Below are 21,453 nucleotides of genomic sequence, written 5' to 3'. Positions count from 1 at the left end.
TTATGTTCATTATCTGCTATTATTAACCTAAGTGACATTCAAGTTGATGGTACTTAGGGAGGTCACATATATACAGAAACATATATATATATACCAGAAACAAACAAAAAATCTATAACTATATGGTGCCTGCGAAATGCCTGCAATTAAAAGAAAGCAATTTTTACTGAGAGATCAGAAGAAACAGTCACCAGTCTCAAATAGTTGTTCAAGAGTTGTTCTCAAGCACTGTTCAGAATAAGCAGTAAAAATGTCCAACACAGTCAGTTTTCTTTACCACATACCTTCTAACCATTGTAGTTCATTAACAGACCCAGAGTTGAGTTACCTTCCCATTCTGTTGGGGATGTCCTCTAAGAAGTGACAAGCAGATGTGAAAAGCCTGGAAAGCACACGAAGGACAGTCTCACACAGCTCAACCAAGGACAGTCTCACACAGCTCAACCAGCCAGAATCTGGGTGGCACACAACAAAAGACACATGTACACAAGGCAAAGCTGTCTGGGAAAGCCATTTTGCACTACTTTCCAAAGGTCTCCTTACTATGTGAATGGTATTGAAATGATCACAGAAAAAAGCAAAGAAAAAAATTTCTCACAGACTTTTTCCAAGTTTACTATAATTCCATTCCACAACTCTGATTCAAACTTACAAATGAAGAGTTTGAAGCAAGTACTGAAAGGGGTGGGGCAAGGCCAATGGGAAAGTGGCAGAGAAATGAAGAGAAGAGCACAGAATGCAGTAAAAAAAAAAAAAAAAATCCAGTGTATATCCTACAAAACTAAGAAAAGGGAGGAAAGTTGGGGATAGAGATGGATGAGAATGTTGAAAAGGCTGACATTTATCAAGATATATTGTAGTCATAAACTGCTTTGTACACCTTTACACAACTACTTAATTTTTAAATAAGTTTTAAGACTGTTTAAAAATAGAACTACTTCTGATGAAATCTGAAAGCCTAAGTCAGCATTTAAAAATAATGAAGCATGAACACTGTTGAAATATATATGTGCACCTATTTGTATCTATAAATATGTGAATAAATGCAATATTTTTGCTATTTCAAAATTTGAGATTTCTAAATTTTAGCCATGAACATGTCTACCAAGTCAAGAAAATCTTCATAGTTAGAAAAATCATGATCACAGAAATCTGCTGCCTAGAAACTTTTACCTCAATGAATTTTTTTGTTAAAATAATCTTCAATTTTAATTTTAGTGTCAAGAATAATGTAGAGTGGTTACATTACATTCATCAGGTAGTGAGTACATTACCTCTTGAACACTGATACCCCGTCCCATGTTTTTCTCCCATTTTCCTTCCCCCATCCTCTCCCAAGTTGTATCATTCATTTCCAACATACTATCCTGTGAATATCACTGTAACATTGGTTCATGAGACAAAGGACAAAAGGTGAATCAATGAATGCTTTTGAAAGGAAAAAGTCTTAAGTAAGTCAGACCCAAAGAAACACGATTTCCCTCATTTGTAATAACTAGTTTTAGCAGAGAATCACAATAGCTCAATAACTATTACATATGACAACATAAAATAATGCTATTGGAAAGAAACTACTTTGTTTTGTTTTTAATTTAGTGTACTGTACACAGTTATTTCTTTTTTCTTTCATATTTTTTCCTTCTTCCTCTTTGGTTTATCCCCTGCTGTAACTGTTTTTTTATTTTTGGTACCCTTTGTTTGTATATAAGTTTATCTGATTTGGGGATAGGAAGGTGAATCCAGAAATGGTGAGATAAAGGACAAAAGGTAAACCTATATGCAACAGTGATACTCATGAGACACTATGTTGGAAGTGAACTTTACAACTAGGGGGAAGAAATTCATTTAAAAAAAAAAAACAAACATAGTAGCTATGGGAAAAAAAGCTAGAAGGAAAAGAAAAGAAAGCTATACAAATGCAAACATGTAAAACAATATCACAAAGAAAACTTTGGAGCTGGGCATGGTGGTTCACACCTATAATCCTAGCTACTCGGGAGGCTGAGATCTGAGGATACAGGTTCAAAGCCAGCCTAGGCATAAAAGACCTTGAGACTCTTATCACAACTAGAATATGGGAAGTACGGCAGCAGCCTTGAGCTGAAGAACTCAGGGACAACACCCAGGCTCAGAGTTCAAGCCTCACAATCCAAAAAAAAAAAAAAAAAAAAAAAAAAGAATGGGGTTGGGAGTTTGGCCTAGTGGTAGAGTGCTTGCCTAGCATGCACAAAGACCCAGGTTCAATTCCTTGGTCCCACATACATAGAAAAAAATGATGGAAGTGGTGCTGTGGCTCAAGTGGCAGACCACTAGCCTTGAATAAATTTAAAAAAAAAAAAAGTCCAAGGATAGTGCTCAGGCCCTGAGTTCAAGCCCCAGGACTGGCAAAAAAAAGAAAAGAAAACCTTGGAACCATAAAAATCATTAAACTGGCCTTTGGTAAAGGTTAAAGCCATTCTCAGCATAAATACTGCTGTGTCTCAGTCAGTTATTAAAGAAATCTCGGCCAGGAGTTTGGCCTAGTGGTTAAAGTGCTTGCCTAGCATGCACGAAGACCCGGGTTCAATTCCTTGGTACCCACATACATACAAAAAAGCCGGAAGTGGTGCTGAGGCTCAAGAGGTAGAGCTCTAGCCTTGAGAAAGTCCAAGGACAGTGCTCAGGCCCTGAGCTCAAGCCCAGGACTGGCAAAAAAAAAAAAAAGAAATCTCATCCTACTAGATGCAATAAAGACAAAGCAAGCAAAATTTTTCCCTTTTCAATGGGAATTAATATGCACATATTAATTTAACATTTTAAATTTATAAGAGACCTTTTATAAGTAATATTTCCTTTTATTTTCTTGTGAAAAAAGTATGTTGAATTAAATGTTAGAAAAGTGAACGTTAACTGACTTGATAAACATCTCAGAGAACTTCATAGTGACCCCACACTACTATTTCTCATGGTACCAAAGATCTGCTGTCAACATTTTCCTCTCTTTCTCCTCTTTTTTTTTCTCAGTCACTGCTGCAGTGATATGACTGCTTTCAAACACTAGCATTTATGTCTGACCTGTTTTCTTATATTTCTTCCTTGTTTGGTTCCTTAGTGCCCTTCACTGTTAGTTCTGTCATCTTCTCCAAGTCAGTAGCACTGTTCCTCCACCAGAAGCTCTCCTGGAGGGTGGCTCACTCCTGCAAAAGGAACCTTTCCTTTTCTTTTTATGTCCAAGACAGGAACTCAAACTCAGTACCTGCTACTTTCACTAGAGTTCTACTAACTAAGTCACACCTAGAGTTACATCTGTAAGATGGTAACCATTATGTGCTCACAGACACTTCAGGATTCCAGGATCTATGGCTTCATATTTTTTTGTGTGTGTGCCAGTCCTGGGGCTTGACTCAGGGCCTGGGCAGGCCCTTGAACACTTTTTTGCTCAAGACTAGCACTCTGTCACTTGAGCTACATTGCCACTTCCAGCCTTTTCTGTGTATGTGGTACCAAAGAATTGAACCCAGGGCTTTGTGCATGCTACGCAAGCACTCTACCACTACTCTGTGCTCCCATGCCCAATCTTATGGCTTCTTAAAGTCATAGATTGTACCTTTTTCATAACATGACACCCAAAATCCAGTGGAAACTCAAGTTTCTAAATCTCACATACAGAAAAATATTTAACTAGAAAAAATGTGTAGAAAGACATGAACAAGGATGGCCCTAAAAAATTATTTCAATAATTTCACAAGGAAAAAGATAAGCCCAAATTATTCTGAAAATCTACTAAAGGCAGAATACTATATCCTTTAAATATCAGAATCTCTTCTATTCTGCCCTATCTCTAAAATAACCTGACCAACACAAAACATTTCCCTAAATTTCAGATTACATTACTATTAAAAACACCATAATTCCTTTCTGTTATCACAAAAGGAAGGAGGGTAGCTATAGTAAGATTTTCACATAAACAATCTCTATCTGAAACCTGTTTCACTGTTATATCATTTTAATATGAAATACTTCAAGAAAGCAGAAATCATCTATGGCCCATTATAACATTTTATTAAATCAAAACATTTTGTCATATCTTTAAAGTATCATGAGCATACTGGAAGCTTCTTTGTTTACACTACCCACCACCTAAGATGATAACATTCTGAAGTTGGTAAGTTTTTTAAAAATGTATGTAAATGGAACACAAAGGTATATAGTGCTTTCTAAATGAACCATACTTTTGATACCGTGGCATTAATATATTGCAACAAAAAGAACAGCAGAAATTAATAAACTATTAAAATCCTTTTAAACATGTACATAAGTTCCTGTATATAGAGGCGAATCAGAGATGAATCCAGAGCTTTGAGTACAAACATTCTTCCTGGAAATAATGACTGTGACTCTTGCAGGAAGAGACTTTGTATACACCTCATTCCTCCATTTCTTTGCCAATATTTACACCCAGATTTTTTTCAAGTGTTGTTCATATGAAATATGTAACAAACTTTACTAACTACAAAGAGTAGTTAACTCTTGGTGTGTTTCTTGCTTGCACCTACGTATATTGTGTCACTATGCTAAGTCATGTCTCTTGTAGGTTGCTTTTTGCCTGACTGTTTAGAAAAGTTCATAATGCTAAGTGATTATTTGATGAAAGCAATATATTCCTTTTATAATGGTTAAAATTTACATGGCCAGAAGAAATGTTACTGAAGATCTAGAGCAACTGGAATTCATATACTACCGGTGGGAATATAAACTAGTACAATCACTTCAGAAGACACCTTAGTAATTTCTTGGAAAATTAAACATATACCTAACATATAATCTACTCATTCCACTACTAAGGAGTCACTCCAAATGAATAAAATTCTATATCTAAAAAAAAATCTACCTGAATGTTCATAAATACTTGAATCATAATAGCCCCAGATTAAAAACAGATAAAATTTCTATACATAGTAGAGTAGTTGATTAGATAAGCTGAGGACTACAATACTATTCAGTAATAAAATGAATGAACTATTGACACACACCAACAGCACAGATAATGCTAAACATAATTGTTTGATTATTATGTTTAGTGAAAACTTGAAAATTACACAAGGTAAGATAGCATTGTACTCTCATAAATATAGAAAACCCAAACTGACTAATAGTGATAAAAAGGGAGACGATTAGCTGCCTCCATTAGATATAGGCAACTAAGGGAGAAACATTTGAAGACAAATAGATACATTTATTATCTTCATTCTGTTCTTATGTTACAAAATTATAACACTGTGCAAATAAGTTCAGTTTACCATATGATAATTTACCAAATTGTATACTTTAACTATGGATAGTTTATTTTATTTCAATTATGCCCTGGAATAATTGGAGGTGAGTTGGCTTTTAAACCTTCTAAAAGTCATTAATCATTGATTATATTGTTTTAATCTCATAAGAACAAAAGAATAAAAAAAGAAACTTAGCTATGCTAGAATTATATCATCTATGCATGCTTTTCTCTTTTTTTTAGCGCCCTTAGAGTGCTGAGGATTTGAGCCTAAAACCTCATGCTATAGTCTCAGCACCAAATAATTCATAAATGTAGGTCACAATCCAAAAAAAATCTAACTTTGGCTTCATATTATTCTAAAGTAGAAAAATATCATGTTACCTGTAGTTAGAAACAGTTGGAGGAAAGAGATTGTCAACAAATAGGAACTAAATGCAAGTAACTGAAATAAGAGTTTAGCTCTTAATAATGTTATTCCTCTTACATGAAACCTGTTAATATGTTTGTTGTTAATAGTAATCTTATCTCAATACACGAAGTTTTTCCACTGGGGTCATTCATACAAGTAAGAAACTTGCTCTATCAACTTAATGATAACATGGTAACACAATCACATTAATTAATTAGTATAATTAGTACAATTTTCCCCTTCACTGATGACTCATCTTTCTTCATCATCATCTTTATCCAAAGTAGTAAAAAGTTTTCCTTTTCTAGCTAATGCCAGTTTCATATTTTCCTGTTCCTCAGATTAGATGAACTATAAAATCTATAGGCTCCATCTCACAAAGATCTAAACCATTAATTCATACCTTAAAAATATAAAGGACATAACTAGTAACCTAATTAGGAAGCCTACAGAGTGGGAGAAGATCTTCACCAACCATACAACAAAGGCCTCATATCTAAAATATATCAACAACTCAAAAAGTTGAATCAATCCAAAACTAATCTCGAAAGTAACAACCATCCCATTAAAAGATGGGCCAAAGACTTAAAGAGAGTCTTCTCTAAAGAAGAAACAAAAATGGCCTATAGACACATGAAGAAATGCTCAACATCTCTGGTCATAAAAGAAATGCAAATCAAAACAACTCTAAGATTCCACCTTACTCCAGTTAGAATGGCCAGGATCAAGAAAACTAGTAACAACAGATGCTGGAGGGGATGTGGCCAGGAGGGATCACTACTACACTGTTGATGGGAGTGCAAACTCGATCAACCACTATGGAAAGCAGTATGGCAGTTCCTCAAAAGACTAAACATAGAGCTCCCCTATGACCCAGCAATTTCACTACTTGGCATTTACCGAATCATCCAGAAACAAGGACATACTAAATCTACCAGCACAACAATGTTCATTACAGCACTATTTACCATAGCAAAGATATGGAACCAACCTAGATGTCCCTCAGTTGATGAGTGGATCAACAAGTTGTGGTATTTGTACACAATGGAATTCTATGTGGCTGTCAGAAAGAATGGCATTGCCCCATTTGTTAGGAAATGGAAAGACTTAGAAAAGATCATATTAAGTGAAGTAAGCCAGACTCAAAGGAACTTAGGCTCAATGGTTTCCCTCATTTGTCATAATCAGTAGAAACCTTGGGCTCTACTAGCAGAGATTTGCAATAGAGCAAAACCTTGATACAAAAGGCCATATAGTAGGACGCTGAATGAAAGGATCTCTAGGATATAGAAACATAAGCCATATAATGAATGATTGTTGTTCTTAAAGTACTATGTTATCTCTCATCTCTTTTGCTGTCCCTTGGTCATCTCATATTGTTACAGTATCTCACTTTGTTATTTGATATATCGGATATATTTGTATTTGGTTATTTGAAATTGGATAGGCAATGGGGGAAAACAAGATGGGGGGGGAATGGGGACCAAGACATGTGAAAGGGTATCAATGTATGGGAATTAATGCACCATCTATCTGGCAAATATTATATAACCCTTCTATTAATTACAATAAAAAATATATGAAAAAAATATCTTCACACAACAAGCCTCAATGATTTGGCAAAATGAACATCTAAGTCTCCAACAGCAAAGGTATTTAAGTACCTACCATCTCCAAAAAGATGTGTCACAAGCCTGGTAAGGGTTTGTTTAAGGTCAAACTCTATAAGCTTTGTAGCCTCCATGGTATGTGTCTCTTGTTTATGGCCAGAACGAGAACTCTGTTCAAAGAGCTGCAGACTTTCCCCATCCTTTATTCCAGCAAATAACTGTAAACCAAGAAGAATAACATAAATACACAATATGATATCCTGGTTGGTCTATATCCAACAGTATGCAACTCTGCTAAAAACAAATTTTGCTCTAAGTTATAGTATAGAAATAAGAAGTACATTTTACAGTAATTACCTGAAATTAACGTCTTACTAAAATTACAGCTTACTGACATTAACATCTACATTGTACCACCTTTGAGGAAAGCTCGTTGCTAAATTACATGAAGGATCTCTGGGGAAGTAAATGACTCTGTTCTGATTTTGATTATCTGTTTTATATTTGAGTATTCTCATAGTCATTTCTTACCAAGAGACATTATTCTCATATCTAGTGGAAATTTCTGTCAGACTTTCAGTCTCTAAAATAAAATCACTAACCTTCTAACTGGGTTTTATGACCTAAGACTAGGTAACAAAATATAGTCTAAGAATTAAATCCAATAAAAATCCATGAAGACAGGAATTTTACCTTTTGTCTTCCAAAGCCCAAAACAGGGTCTAACATTTCCTGTCATTTACTGTTCACATAAACAGTGACAAGCAACATGGCAACTAAGTCTCCGGTTATAATCAGTAAACTAGAATAATAAAAAATTACAAATGTTATATACATGAAAATATGGAGTATTTAATATAGGGCAACAACTACATAAAACATCCTCAATATTAATCATAGCTATTATTAGTCATAAGTTGTTTTGTCAATAAAACATTAACATCTTTGACAAGACAGAACTTTGATGAGAAAATTACTCCACCACCATTCTTCTCACTGTATCACATGAAATAAAAATAATTGTTTCATTTAAAGAATAAAACAAGTCAAGTATTAGTGGATCAGTCCTATAATATTATCTACTCAGGAGACTTAGAGCTGATGATCATGATTCATTAGTGAAAAAGCAAGTTAAGAGTGAGAAGGTCTGAGTTCAACCCCCAGTACAGGTGTATTTCTCTTTGTCTCTGTCTCTGTCTCTGTCTCTGTCTCTATCTCTGTCTGTCTGTCTGTCTGTCTGTCTCTGCCTCTCTCTCTCTCTCTCTCTCTCTCTCTCTCTCTCTCTCTCTCTCTCTCTCTCTCTCTCTCTCTCTCTCTCCACACACACACACACAGGCACGCGCGCGCAACAACTATCATTTTAACTAATATTAAGTTGGATGATTAGACCCAAATCTTCTGGTGATTGCTACTAAAAATTAAAGAAATTATTATAGGTATCAAAAAGGAATTACTAAATAAAGTATACAAAAAAGCATGAAGCCCAAAAAAAACTTATCACAAAACCACTAAGAATCTCTGCGGCCCTAACACTTAAGGAAAGAGAAAAACAAAAACAAAACAAACAACAAAAACATGATTTGTCATGATTTAACCACAGCCAGGAAGACAAGAAAAAGAAAATCTAGTGCTGACAAAGATAAAGTGTGTCATATATAACCTTGATGGACCTATCATCATGACAGGGATCAACACAAACACAAACCATTCCTGCTATGCACCTGAGGTCAGGTGTCACATTTTCTGAGCAACAGAATGAGCCTCCAGCTATGAAAGTAGATTGAGACAATGCTATACTGAAAGTACATCTAAATTCCCATAAAAATCAACCAAAGCTTTACAGAAAAACACCCTACTATCCTAGACCTCAACTGCTTCTTAGAAGTACCAGAAACAATGACAGCTGTCAAGGCCTGTGTCTCCCACAGAGCAAAAGAAGCTAATTTTTATAAAGCCTATTAAGTATAAGCCTTTAATATAACTTGAAGGTAGAATGCCAACACACACACACAGACACACACACACACAGACAGACACACACACACAGACAGACACACACACACACACACACACACAATGTAAATACACTTAAGCATGGTTTACTAATAGAGAACATACCTAAAAAGCACAAGGCCCTAAATTAAAACCCTAGTATTTCCAAAACAAAATAAATGTATATAAAAATGTGCACAGCTAGGATTAGAGGGATGGCTCAGGAACAAGTTCCATACTCATCTGAGCCTGAAAAAACAAAAAAGGAAAAAGGAATACAAGCATGCAGTCATATGAAGACAGTTACTACACGCTCAATCCAGTATAAATCTGAGGTAAGCAAGAAAATCGAAAATAAAAATGAAGACATGAAAAAAGAACAAATGGAGTGAAATGTTAAGGTTGATCTAAAATCCTTACTAGAAGAGGAACGAGAAGGAAGAGGAGGAGGAGGAACTATCCCAGTAGACCTGTACAGTATATTCATTATAATTGAGTGATGAAACAATAAAAAGTGTAACTACATTCAAGATTGTATGAGACCAAACATCTTTCAAAAATTACAGGATATAGGGGCCAGGAATTTGGCCTAGTGGTAGAGTGCTTACATGATGACCTAGCAGATATGCTAATCTTACCATCTGAATCACAGGGCCCCTCTTCTCATCCTATAAAAGCATTATATTTTGTTCAAGATTCTCTGTGGCATCATCTACTCAAGACTTAGGTAGTAATCTCCACCACCAAGGGGATTCCTCATTTCTGTGTGTTGGCTATGTCTCTCATTACACTAACATTTATCTATCTCACTCACTAAGCTATAGACAAAAGAAACAACACTTAAAATCTTATTTCTACCAACTCTGTGTAGGAGGCAGCTCACAACAAAAGCCTGTGGGTAAGTAGATGACCTCTGAGCCCCCAAGGACAAGCTAATCACCTAGAGAGTGACAGACACAGCCTGAGACTATAACAAATACTGCCTTATATATTTGGCAAGCTTACGTATTGGTTCACAGACCAAGAAATAAAAATCCTTCTGAAAGATACGCACATTGACATATCTTATAGGAATTCCCAAGCTTTAATTTCCCATGAATGCAGCAAGCAAATTCAATTATCTTATTCAAATCCAAGTAAGGCATCTCAGCAAATATTAAGTATTCAAATCATTTTGGAGGAAGAATTGGAATGTCTTAGTGAAATGAAAAGACAGTCATATTAAAGGGATAGCAGACTCATCTGAGTGGATTTTTGTCTGCTAATTTCCACAGTTTTTAATTTCTTTAAACAACTGGGCCCTAAGTGGGATCTTCCACTTCTCATTTGGGCAGACTTCGTTTGAAAAGGCCAGTTAAATATAGCTCTGTCTTCAAGTCTCTGTGGGAAGTCCATCCTGTTGCAGCTAATTGATATTGAACCAGCTTTTTCATTCCCTGGATTTTCTGTAAGGCACCACATGCCAATTAATCAAATTACAGAGATTAGCACAGGGGAGGGGATGCATTAAAACTGTGTACTGCAAAAAAGACTTTATTTTCTCCCTGCTGTTTGCCTCATTTCCTTTCCTTGACTTTGTGTCAAAGGAGTGAAGGGAAGGGATCTGAAACAGCCAATGTGCAGTAGTATAAGATAATATAAAACTATATTGGTGACTGAGGAAAAGCTTTTGCCAAGTGGCTGAAAATATTGGCTGTTGGCCCACTGTACAAAGTGAGATGCCCAGTCTATTAATTGACATATTCCTCTGGGTTTTGGTGGAAATTTCCTTGGAGAAAAACCTCGTTCTTCCTTTAAAATGTCCCTCAGCCTCAAATTCAAATAGGTCCTCCCGGATTACTAATCTGTCCAAATCTCCCAGCCTCATGAAAGAATACTCAAGCTAAAGACATTACAAGGCTGTTCAGCTCCTTACTTAGAACCAAAACACATGTTCTTGAGAAGTGAGGGTCAACAAAATGCCTCAGAGAGGCAAGGTCAACCTATATACTCCCCACGAACACTTTCATGACTCCTATTGCTAAGGCCATGCTCCCTGACTGGCAGCACAGCATCAACAGATATTGCTTGAACCCTCAGTCGTCCCTAAGATACTGCCAAAAGCAGTATCTGCCTGTTTTTATTAACCCTGCCATATCATGACAAGTACAATTGTTAGCACTTTCCTTCTCTTAGTATCTCTTCTAGAGATACCATGGGAGAAGGAAAGATATTAACATTCTGCAAAGCTCTGTCCTATATAGAGAAAAAGAGCAAACACCAGAAACTTCAATCCATCAAAGCAAAGAAGTTATATGGGGCTATACGAAAAATACATGAGAACTAAACATCAAGACATAATGAGGCAAAATGAAACAATGGAAAACAACAACAAAAAATACTGCATCCTATGTGAAATGTTTCTCATAACAAACACCATTTACAGGAGAGGAAAACACCATCTATTCTGCTGTCTGTTTAAAGTTATGATCTCTTATCATGTTCTTCCCAAGACAGAATGGAAGATAAAACATAGGAAGAGAGACTGTACTTTCTTCTTTAGGTGGCTAAACAGCTCATTCATGGTGCCATTGGTGAAATATAACAGCAGACAGGTCCTGCCTAAATGCTATTGCCTACTCCAAAAGAAGACAATAAAAGAGACAAGACAAGTCTGTTAACCAGCGGCTATATTTATAAATAAAGGTAGATGAGATCTAAAAGGATCTAATGACTGGTTGAAATTGACACATTCAGGTAGCTCTACACTTATTACAGAAAAAAACAACATCTATTTTTAAAGTAAATATAGGCTGGGAATTTAGCCTAGTGGTAGAGTGCTTGCCTAGCATGCACAAAGACCCAGGTTCGATTCCTTGTTACCACATACATAGACAAAAGCCAGAAGTGGTGCTCAGGCCCAACTGGTAGAGCTCTAGCTTTGAGAAAGTCCAAGGACAGTGCTCAGGCTCTGAGTTCAAGCCCAGGACTGGCACCCAAAAAAAAAAGGTAAATATAAAAAGATAGGTAACGAAGGTACTACCTTCACTCAGGTAGATGGTAAGGCTCACTATATTTCAAAGGTTTCATCATTTTAATTTACTTGTTTAAGATCATCAGAGAGTGAGCTACAGCCTCAGAACTCGATGTCTTTTTCACCAAACTAAAATCAGATTAGAGGAAATATTTTTAGCTACAAAGTCAAGGCCTGTAGATGCTCCAAGAGCCAACAGCCAAAAGTTGAAGTTACATTCAATACAAGAATAAAAAGTGCCTAATTCCTAATTTTTACACATTTATATATAAATAAGAGCTATTTACTAATAACTGACTAGGTGGTATAGTATGAATTACTAAGGTGGTATCTTCCGAACAAATCAAGTAGTTAATATAAATGATTAGGGGTACACGGTGTTCCACAATGAAGACTGGTTGCACAAGAATGGACTTATTATGAATTTTAGGTGTAAACATTTCTATAGGTGTGTCTGGTGAAGATATCCCTGGATGAACTTAAGCTATCTTTGGAAGACCAAATAAATCAGACTGCATTCTCCAATGTAGTGGGCTTCATCTAATAACTTGAGAACCTGAATAAAATGCAGGAAAAGGAAAAAATAATTTTTTCTCTGTCTGACTAACCCCATGTAAGAAGACTAGTCTTCTCTGACCTTCCAATTTAGCCTACACTCATACCACTAGCTCTTCTGTTCCTCAAGCCTTCAGACTCAAACTGGAACTGTATCTTCCACAAAGACCTTGAGCTATTTCCCTATAATAAATCTGATGGTATACCGTCAACTTGGTTGCTCTAGAGAACACTGAAGAATATACAGACAGCCCCCCTCACACACATACCAAAAAGATAAAAAAAAAAAAATTCCTAAATCTTAGAATGCATTTGAAAAGTTGGAATTGATACAACTCTTTTTTTTTTCTTTTTTTGAACTCAGGGCCTACATGCTGACACTGAGCTTTTTTGCTTGAGGCTGGTACTCTACCACTTGAGGACAGTTAACTGGAGATAAAGAATCTCATAGTTTGGTACTTGGGCTGGTTTGAACTGTGAACCTAATATCTCAGGTTCCTGAGTAGCTAAGAAGAGCTGAGTCTTTTTGTTTTTATTTTAAAGAGTATTTTCTTTTTTTATTCCCTTATAGTTAATCTCATGTGGTTACTGTATCTGACTTTGTTACCTGATATACTGTATATACATTTATTTGTTTATTTGAAATAGCGAAGGGAAGAAGGAAAAACAAGATGACTGGGAGTAGGCGGGTTAGAGGAGAGGGAAAGAGGGACAAAAATATGAGAAGGGGTATCAAGGTTCGAGAAGTACCTGATGAATATAACTGTAACCCCTCTATACATTACCCCAACAATAAAATACAATTTTTTAAAAAAAGAGTACTAGGGTGACAAGTAGATCACAGAACCAAGGCATCCTACAAAGAAGGCAGGCCATGTTAGGAGCTCAAAAATTTGCTTCACATTAACATTCGGGATTTGAATATCATCTCGAATCATTATTTTTGAATTGCCACAATTCTTGAGAAATAAATTATCAGTAGATCTTCAGTGATAATCTGGATGGATCATGTATTTCAAACACAATGATTTTTGTTCAAAGACTCTTTACAACAAGACTGCAGCATTACTGGTGAATTTACTGGATGTATATAAGCTGTGTCTCCCACAGGATCCCTGCTACCCAATTACAGTATAGAAAACCAAGATAGACATGTCTTATCAACTCTTTGAGCACAAAGGAAAATATTTCTATTTCACAGGGTATTACTTAAGAATGTTCTTTATCCTAGGAAAGCTTTACAGACACTCTTCCTTGGCTTACCCAGATATATTCATTCAACTCACTATCTTATTCCTGCAATACTCTGAATCTTAACTCTTGATGCTCAGGTAATTCCTGTTATCTCTGACCATCTGACATCTAGTCATTCTCAATTATGCAGCACTCTCTGTAACCCCAACTACTACAGATTTGGGGTGAGATTATCCATAGAAACAGAAATTATCTGCCTGTTCACTGTTGTATATGATCTAACCAAGACCATGTTAAAGCCCAAACGAGGAAAGGGGGCAGAGGGAATATGTATACGAAAATTTGTGGAACTGTCAAAATCTCTTACCAAATTCTGAAATTTCTATGTAAGGAGGAAACTGAGGAAAAGCAAAGGAAGGGGTGACATTGTCCAAAAAAGAAATATATTTATTACCTGTCTTATGAAATGGTAACCTCTGCACAACAACTTAATAACAAAATTGTATTTTAAGAAATCTCTATGTAGCATAAGCATATAACTGAAAAATAATAGTGGGGCTAAATAAAGTATCTAATTTTTATTTTTTTCTTATCCTTCAAGTTAATTTGATTAACATAAGTTACACAGATAGCTAATCCAGGATAAGTCAGAAGATTGCATTAGAAACTAGACGCCAGGAGATGAATTCAGAGGAAAGCAGCCAATAAAGTCTGAGCAGACTCAGGAATATAAACATAGTTCAATGCGATGTGAGAGTCAGGTTTGCTAGCTGGTTCTGAAGCTAGCTGGTAAGTAAATCCTACGTAACACTACCTGACCTGACAAGCTTTTAAAAAAAAATGTGGAATCATGCCATTCCATCTACACAAGTAGCAGTCAGTAATGTGCACCAAGTCAAGAAACGCAGTCCTGGCAAGGTGTGAAGTCTACTGTGAAAGAGCATAATATTGCTGTGAAAATATTTTTGCTACTTTCACACATCACTTAGGCTATAGAAAACACATTGTTACTGTAATTATATGGATTCAGTAAACCTAATGAGGTACTCTTAGCCTTCAACAGTAAATGTAGAATGTTAATGGAAATAATGTTCTTGTGATTTTGGACAAATGAGATGTAAAACCTATTCATCTGTTTCACTTTGGATATCATTATTGGCTCAGGAGCACAGGCTCATACCCTTTAGAACATTTTTCACCCTTTCAACAGACTCATTAATAAAAATTAGGAAGCAGCCCTATGACCTAATTGTAACCAAAATGCTAACTATAAATATTTTTGATGCTTTTAATGTGACTTTCCATATCAACACATTTGTTGGAAAGGTAATATCCCTACTTCCCTCTTTGCTTCTTGACATTCAGGAAATGGAGCAAACCAACAATCCCATTTATTAGTTTATTGTTTCAGTCACAAACCAACTCTTCATTGCCTGCTTTGTGAAAACCTAGTTGAGTTCTTGAGATACTTTTCCTTCCTTAGCTGATATAATATGAAGCTCTGTCAGTAGAGGTCGCTGGAGAGACATTGTAAAAGAATTCGGAGTTCTGAGGATTCCTTTCTGCCCTGTACTAACTATGCTACAGGCAAATGACAGCATTCAACCTAACCAGTGTTGATGACCAGTGTTGGTGGCCAGTTGCTTCCTTCAGAACACTTCTTGCTATATTTTGGCAGCACTGTGCTTCCTACAATGTACCTCTCCCAAGACAGCCTTTGCTGGCACTCTGCCAAGGTGTGGTTATGTTTCATTTCCACCAGCATGGCACCACTACCTTTTCTAGGCCATTCATGAGCCACCACCCGTTAATGGGGAAGGGACTCTTTCTTGAGTGTTTACTATCAGCCTGGGGGAGCATCTGTTCCTTATATCTACTAGTCTTATACTCCTTACAGTTTTCTTTTTACAGGCTAATCTCATTACTCCATTGTTATCTATGACTGAAAACTCAGTATTACTTTTCCTGACCAAGTTACTATATGATTTCTATCACATGATTAGGACCTTTCCGATAGACCAACTCACTGGAAACCTGGAGCATGAGAAATTGCTCCAAAAATGTCCAACAACAAAAACATGTAGGGAAACCATCATACTGTTAAACATGCTACCTGGCATCTTTTATAGGGCATACACTACTTGTCAAGAATGAAAGACACACTCAAGAGCCACATTTTTAACAACTGCTACTCAGTGAAGAAATCTCAAATAGAAGAGGCATGAAGGATGGTTGTCTAAAAGTTGACTAATCAGTTGGAGACACTGGGAATACACAAACATTTCCAGGCAGTGAGTTGCTGAAATCAAGTCTCAGGAATAATGCTTTAGTGGAATGATAAGGCTCAGGCTAAAAGGTTAACTGGCTTTTTCTTATCAAAAGCAAATTATATTTATTGGAAAAATACACTGTATCAAAGAAAAGGGGGTCTTGCTTCAAATGGTGCTCCAAATCCTCCTCATCTTCCAATAATAGAGCATTACTCAAAACCAGTGGACCATGGACTTCTAGCTGTGACCACTTCTCTTTCACTTTCAACAGATATAATAACTAAGTTAACATTTAGGCAGAATGGAAAAAATAATAAAGCTGTTTCATTTCAAGTATGTCTTTGACAGGAAGAATCAGGCCTGGGAGATTTTTAAAGAAAAGATTAGGGAAACATGGTGACTATAATCTATCAAGACCAAATTAAAAAGCCCTCAATAAAGCTCCTCCACATGAGGTTATTAAGGAAACCCAATAACCATATGATGGAAAATAAAACCAAGTCATTCACTGAAAGATGGAAAAAGTGATTGAGAGCTGAAAGCAGGAAAAAGAGAATACCTGTGGCTCACAATAAGTGTGTCAGTAGGGAAGCTAGGAAAAAGAGGCCCAAGAACAGGGTGGATTCAAATGAACCACCTAAAAGTTAAAAGAGAACATCAAAGAAGACAAAGGAGACATTTTCTAATAAAAATAAAAGCAACATCTGATAAGAAATCCACAAAAGATCCAAAGCAATTCATCAAAAGGAAGGATATTCATTCTACAAAGAATCCTAACAGGCAACTCCCAACATTCCTACATGAGGGAATAGTAAATGACTGTCACTGAAGGGAAAAGATGCCATATAAACTTAAACACACACATCTTGATGAAGTACCATTTCAAGATTTCATATTGGGATCAAAACTATCAAGGATTTTGAAAGACTGATTACTTAAATGATCCCAAATACGGAACATGGAAAGATATTGCTATGGATGCTGAAAGATAAATGGAGAGCTTTCCTATTTTCAGGACCAGCAAGTACAAAGGAGCCTTTCAATGAATAAAAATGACCTTTTGGGGGGAAAAAACTGTATCAAAAGCTTCAATATCTACAGTTAGAGATTCATTCATCTTTTCTATTAAAATGTTTTCCACTGTTTCCTTGTGATAGTTATGAATTGCAAATTTACTATATAATTGTTGTACCTTCTTCACTTAACACTTTTGTGTTTCCTAAACCAGTAAAACTTCCAATACCTTTTAGGCATTTAAGATAAGCATATCTATACTGATGAATAAACAATGCTTATTCATGTTTAAAATGGTAAGTCCTGAACTTCATAAAAGAAAATATTCTAATTTCCAAGAAAATGGCAAGGAAATCATCTCAGAACAAAAGAAAGAACTTTAAAATAACTAAAAAGGTATTTTATTAAATTTATAACCTTGTTAGATTCCATTACCCAGGACTAGATAATACATTCAATTTTGAAAAGTTCTAACCAGATAAACAAAATAAGTGAAGGCATTCTTCTATAAAACTTTTTCAAAACATTAGTTTTGATGGTATTTAAATCATAACAAACACAAAAGCAGGAAGGAAAGAAGAAACATGAAGAATCATTTTAACCGGAGAGATCAGTAGAAAAGTGCCCAAATAAAACTGATACAGAGGATGTAACCAAAGGCAAGTTTAAAGACCAAGAACCCAAGGAGTCTGTAGCTCCCATTGAAGAATAAACTGCAATGTGACATAATAACTACATAAAAGATGTTTCTTACAGAGTTCTTCAGTTTGTTCATAGGATCACAGGAGAGAACCACAAATTAAGACATCCATCTTTAGACACAAAATGAAATCAAAGCTGCTGTGAATATTAATCCAAGTATATATTTCTGAATTAATATTTTTAATATGCATAAGTAGACACAGAATTTGTATGACCTGCCTTTAGTGGATACGTCAAATACATGAGATATTTCATCTTTTGTAAAATGAGCCTCAATCAATGTTTCATAAAACTTAAATTTGTCCCTATTTAACAGAAGTTCTCCTATATTTTCACTGTGAGGATCCTTCTATACTCCTCCAACCATCTCATTTGCTCAATACATAATTTGTTTAATTTCATATCCTTTCTCATTATAAATAATCATTATACTGATTTTGTTTAACAATCCTCTATATTTTTCAAACCTACTTTTATATTTACATGAAAAAAGTGTCTGAATGTACACAGATAACACAAGCAAGTATAAAAGAACATATTGTTTTACATATTTTCAATGTCTATAAAAAAGATTTCAGTCTCCTACCAATCAACGTATTTGCCTCCCTCTACACTATATTTATATTTAAACCTCACATATGTACCTCTAGTTCATTTATGTTATCACACAGTATTCAATACACGAAGCGTGTTTTGTTTGTTCCTCTACTTGAAATGATTTTTTTTAATTTTCAAAGGAAAGCTGCCAGATCAAAGAACAATATATAATAACTACATACATTCCCAAAAGAATGTTAGAAGATTGACAGATCTTCAGCATCTGAGATTGTAAGAATTCTTATATTTCCTAGTCTGAGGGCTTGAAACAATATCTGATAGCTACAATTTGTATGTTCTTGCTTACTGATAAAATGGGTTCTTATTTACTGGCAATTCATGTATAATCTTCTATCAATTTGGCAATTTATGATGTTTTCCATTTTTTCATTTTAATAAGAACTGTAAATCATACATATAAAACTTTATAAACTTAAGGGTAGAAGCAGCAGCACAAGAATGAGAAAGAAGAGGATGAAGTGTGGTTAATAGGATCAAAGTTCTTTATGAAAATAGAATTCAATGGTTTCCCTCATTCGTCATAATCAGTAGAAACCTTGGGCTCTACTAGCAGAGATCTGCAATAGAGCAAAATCTTGATACATAAGGCCATATAGTATGAAGCTAATTGAAAGGACCTCCAGGACATTGAAACGAAAGCCATATAACGAATGATTGTTGTCCTTAATGTACTAAGTTGTCTCTCATCTCCTTTGCTGTCCCTTGGTTATCTCATATAGTTATAGTATCTCACTTTGTTATCTAATATACTGAATTTATTTGTATTTGGTTATTTAAAATTTGATAGGGAAGGGGGGAAAACTAAGACGGGAGGGGGGGTGGGGAGGGAATGTGTACCAAGACATGTGAAAGGGTATCAATGTATGTGAATTAATGCACCTTCTATCTGGCAAATATCATGTGACCCTTTTACTAATTACAATTAAAAAAATTTTAAAAAAAATTTGATAGGGAAGGGGGGAAAACCAAGACGGGGGGTGGGGGATGTGAGGGGGAAGGGAAATGGGTACCAAGACATGTGAAAGGGTATCAATGTATGTGAATTCATAATGCACCTTCTATCTGGCAAATATCATGTAACCCTTTTATTAATTACAATAAAAAAATTAATGAGTTCTCGAATTCTATTTTCTTTTTTTTCATTTATTTTTAATTGCAATTAGTAAAAGGGTTACATGATATTTGCCAGATAGAAGGTGCATTAATTCACATACATTGATACCCTTTCACATGTCTTGGTACCCATTACCCTACCCCATCCCCACCACTCATCTTTTTTTTGTTGTTTTTTGTTTTTTTGTCTTTTTTTATTGTAATTAGTAAAAGGGTTACATGATATTTGCCAGATAGAAGGTGCATTAATTCACATACATTGATACCCTTTCACATGTCTTGGTACCCATTTCCCTCCCCCCCCACACCCCCCACCCATCTTGGTTTTCCCCCCTTCCCTATCAAATTTCAAATATCCAAATACAAATAAATTCAATATATCAGATAACAAAGTGAGATACTATACCAATATGAGATAACCAAGGGACAGCAAAGGAGATGAGAGACAACATAGTACATTAAGGACAACAATCATTCATTATATGGCTTTTGTTTCAATATCCTGGAGGTCCTTTCAATTAGCTTTACATTATATGGCCTTATGTATCAAGATTTTGCTCTATTGCAGATCTCTGCTAGGAGAGCCCAAGGTTTCTACTGATTATGACGAATGAGGGAAACCATTGAGCCTAAGTTCCTTTGAGTCTGGCTTACTTCACTTAATATGATTTTTTCTAAGTCTTTCCATTTCCTAACAAATGGGGCGATGTCATTCTTTCTGACAGCAGCATAGAATTCCATTGTGTACAAAAGCACAACTTGTTGATCCACTCATCAACTGAGGGACATCTAGGTTGGTTCCATATCTTTGCTATGGTGAATAGTGCTGCAATGAACATTGTTGTGCTAGTGGGTTTAGTATGTCCTTGTTTCTGGATGGCTGGGTAAATGCCAAGTAGTGGAATTGCTGGGTTATAGGGGAGTTCTATGTTTAGCCTTTTGAGGCACTGCCACACTGCTTTCCATAGTGGTTGGACGAGTTTGCACTCCCACCAACAGTGTATTAGTGATCCCTCCTGGCCACATCCCCTCCAGCATCTGTTGTCATTCGTTTTCCTAATCCTGGCCATTCTAGCTGGAGTGAGGTGGGATCTTAGAGTTGTTTTGATTTGCATTTCTTTTATGACCAGAGATGTTGAGCATTTCTTCATGTGTCTATAGGCCATTTTTGTTTCTTCTTCAGAGAAGACTCTAAGTCTTTGGCCCATTTTTTAATGGGATGGTTGTTACTTTGGAGGTTAGTTTTGGAGTGATTCAATTTTTTGAGTTGTTGATATATTTTAGATATGAGGCCTTTGTCCGTTGTTTGGTTGGTGAAGATCTTCTCCCACTCTGTAGGCTTCCTGATTAGTTTACTAGCTATGTCCTTTGCCATACAAAAGCTCTGCAGTTTAATGCAGTCCCACTTATCCAGCCTTTCTCTGATTTGTTGTGATTCTTGGTCCTTATTAAGAAAGTTTCGACCTGTGCGAAGGAGGCCTAGTGTATCTCCTATTCCTTCCTGTAAAGTTTTCAGTGTGTTAGCTTTTACCTCCAGGTCTTTGATCCATTTGGAGTTAATTCTAGTGCAAGGTGACAAAGAAGGATCCAGCTTTAGTTTTCTGCAGGTGCTTAACCAGTTCTGCCAGCACAACTTGTTGAAGAGGCTGTCTTTCTTCCATTCTATTTTTTTGGCTCCCTTGTCAAAGATTAGCCCACCACTCATC

General features: G+C 35.9%; 1 protein-coding gene across 6 annotated transcripts in view; it reads right to left on the bottom strand.

Moving 5' to 3' along the window:
• Fars2 (phenylalanyl-tRNA synthetase 2, mitochondrial) overlaps window positions 1-21,453 on the bottom strand; it is a 393,632-nt gene that overhangs the window by 301,043 nt on the left and 71,136 nt on the right. For all 6 annotated transcript variants that reach the window (XM_090356419.1, XM_090356420.1, XM_090356417.1 and 3 more), the window contains one exon: window positions 7,335-7,494. In XM_090356419.1, coding sequence (XP_090212545.1) covers window positions 7,335-7,494 — 160 coding nt within the window. The remainder of the gene's footprint in view (window positions 1-7,334; window positions 7,495-21,453) is intronic.

Source organism: Megascapheus bottae, chromosome 22 (genome assembly GCF_031878675.1).
Source record: "Megascapheus bottae isolate mThoBot1 chromosome 22, mThoBot2.hap1, whole genome shotgun sequence".
Classification (NCBI taxonomy): Eukaryota; Metazoa; Chordata; class Mammalia; order Rodentia; family Geomyidae; genus Megascapheus; species Megascapheus bottae.
This window is presented reverse-complemented; position numbering and strand designations above follow the sequence as displayed.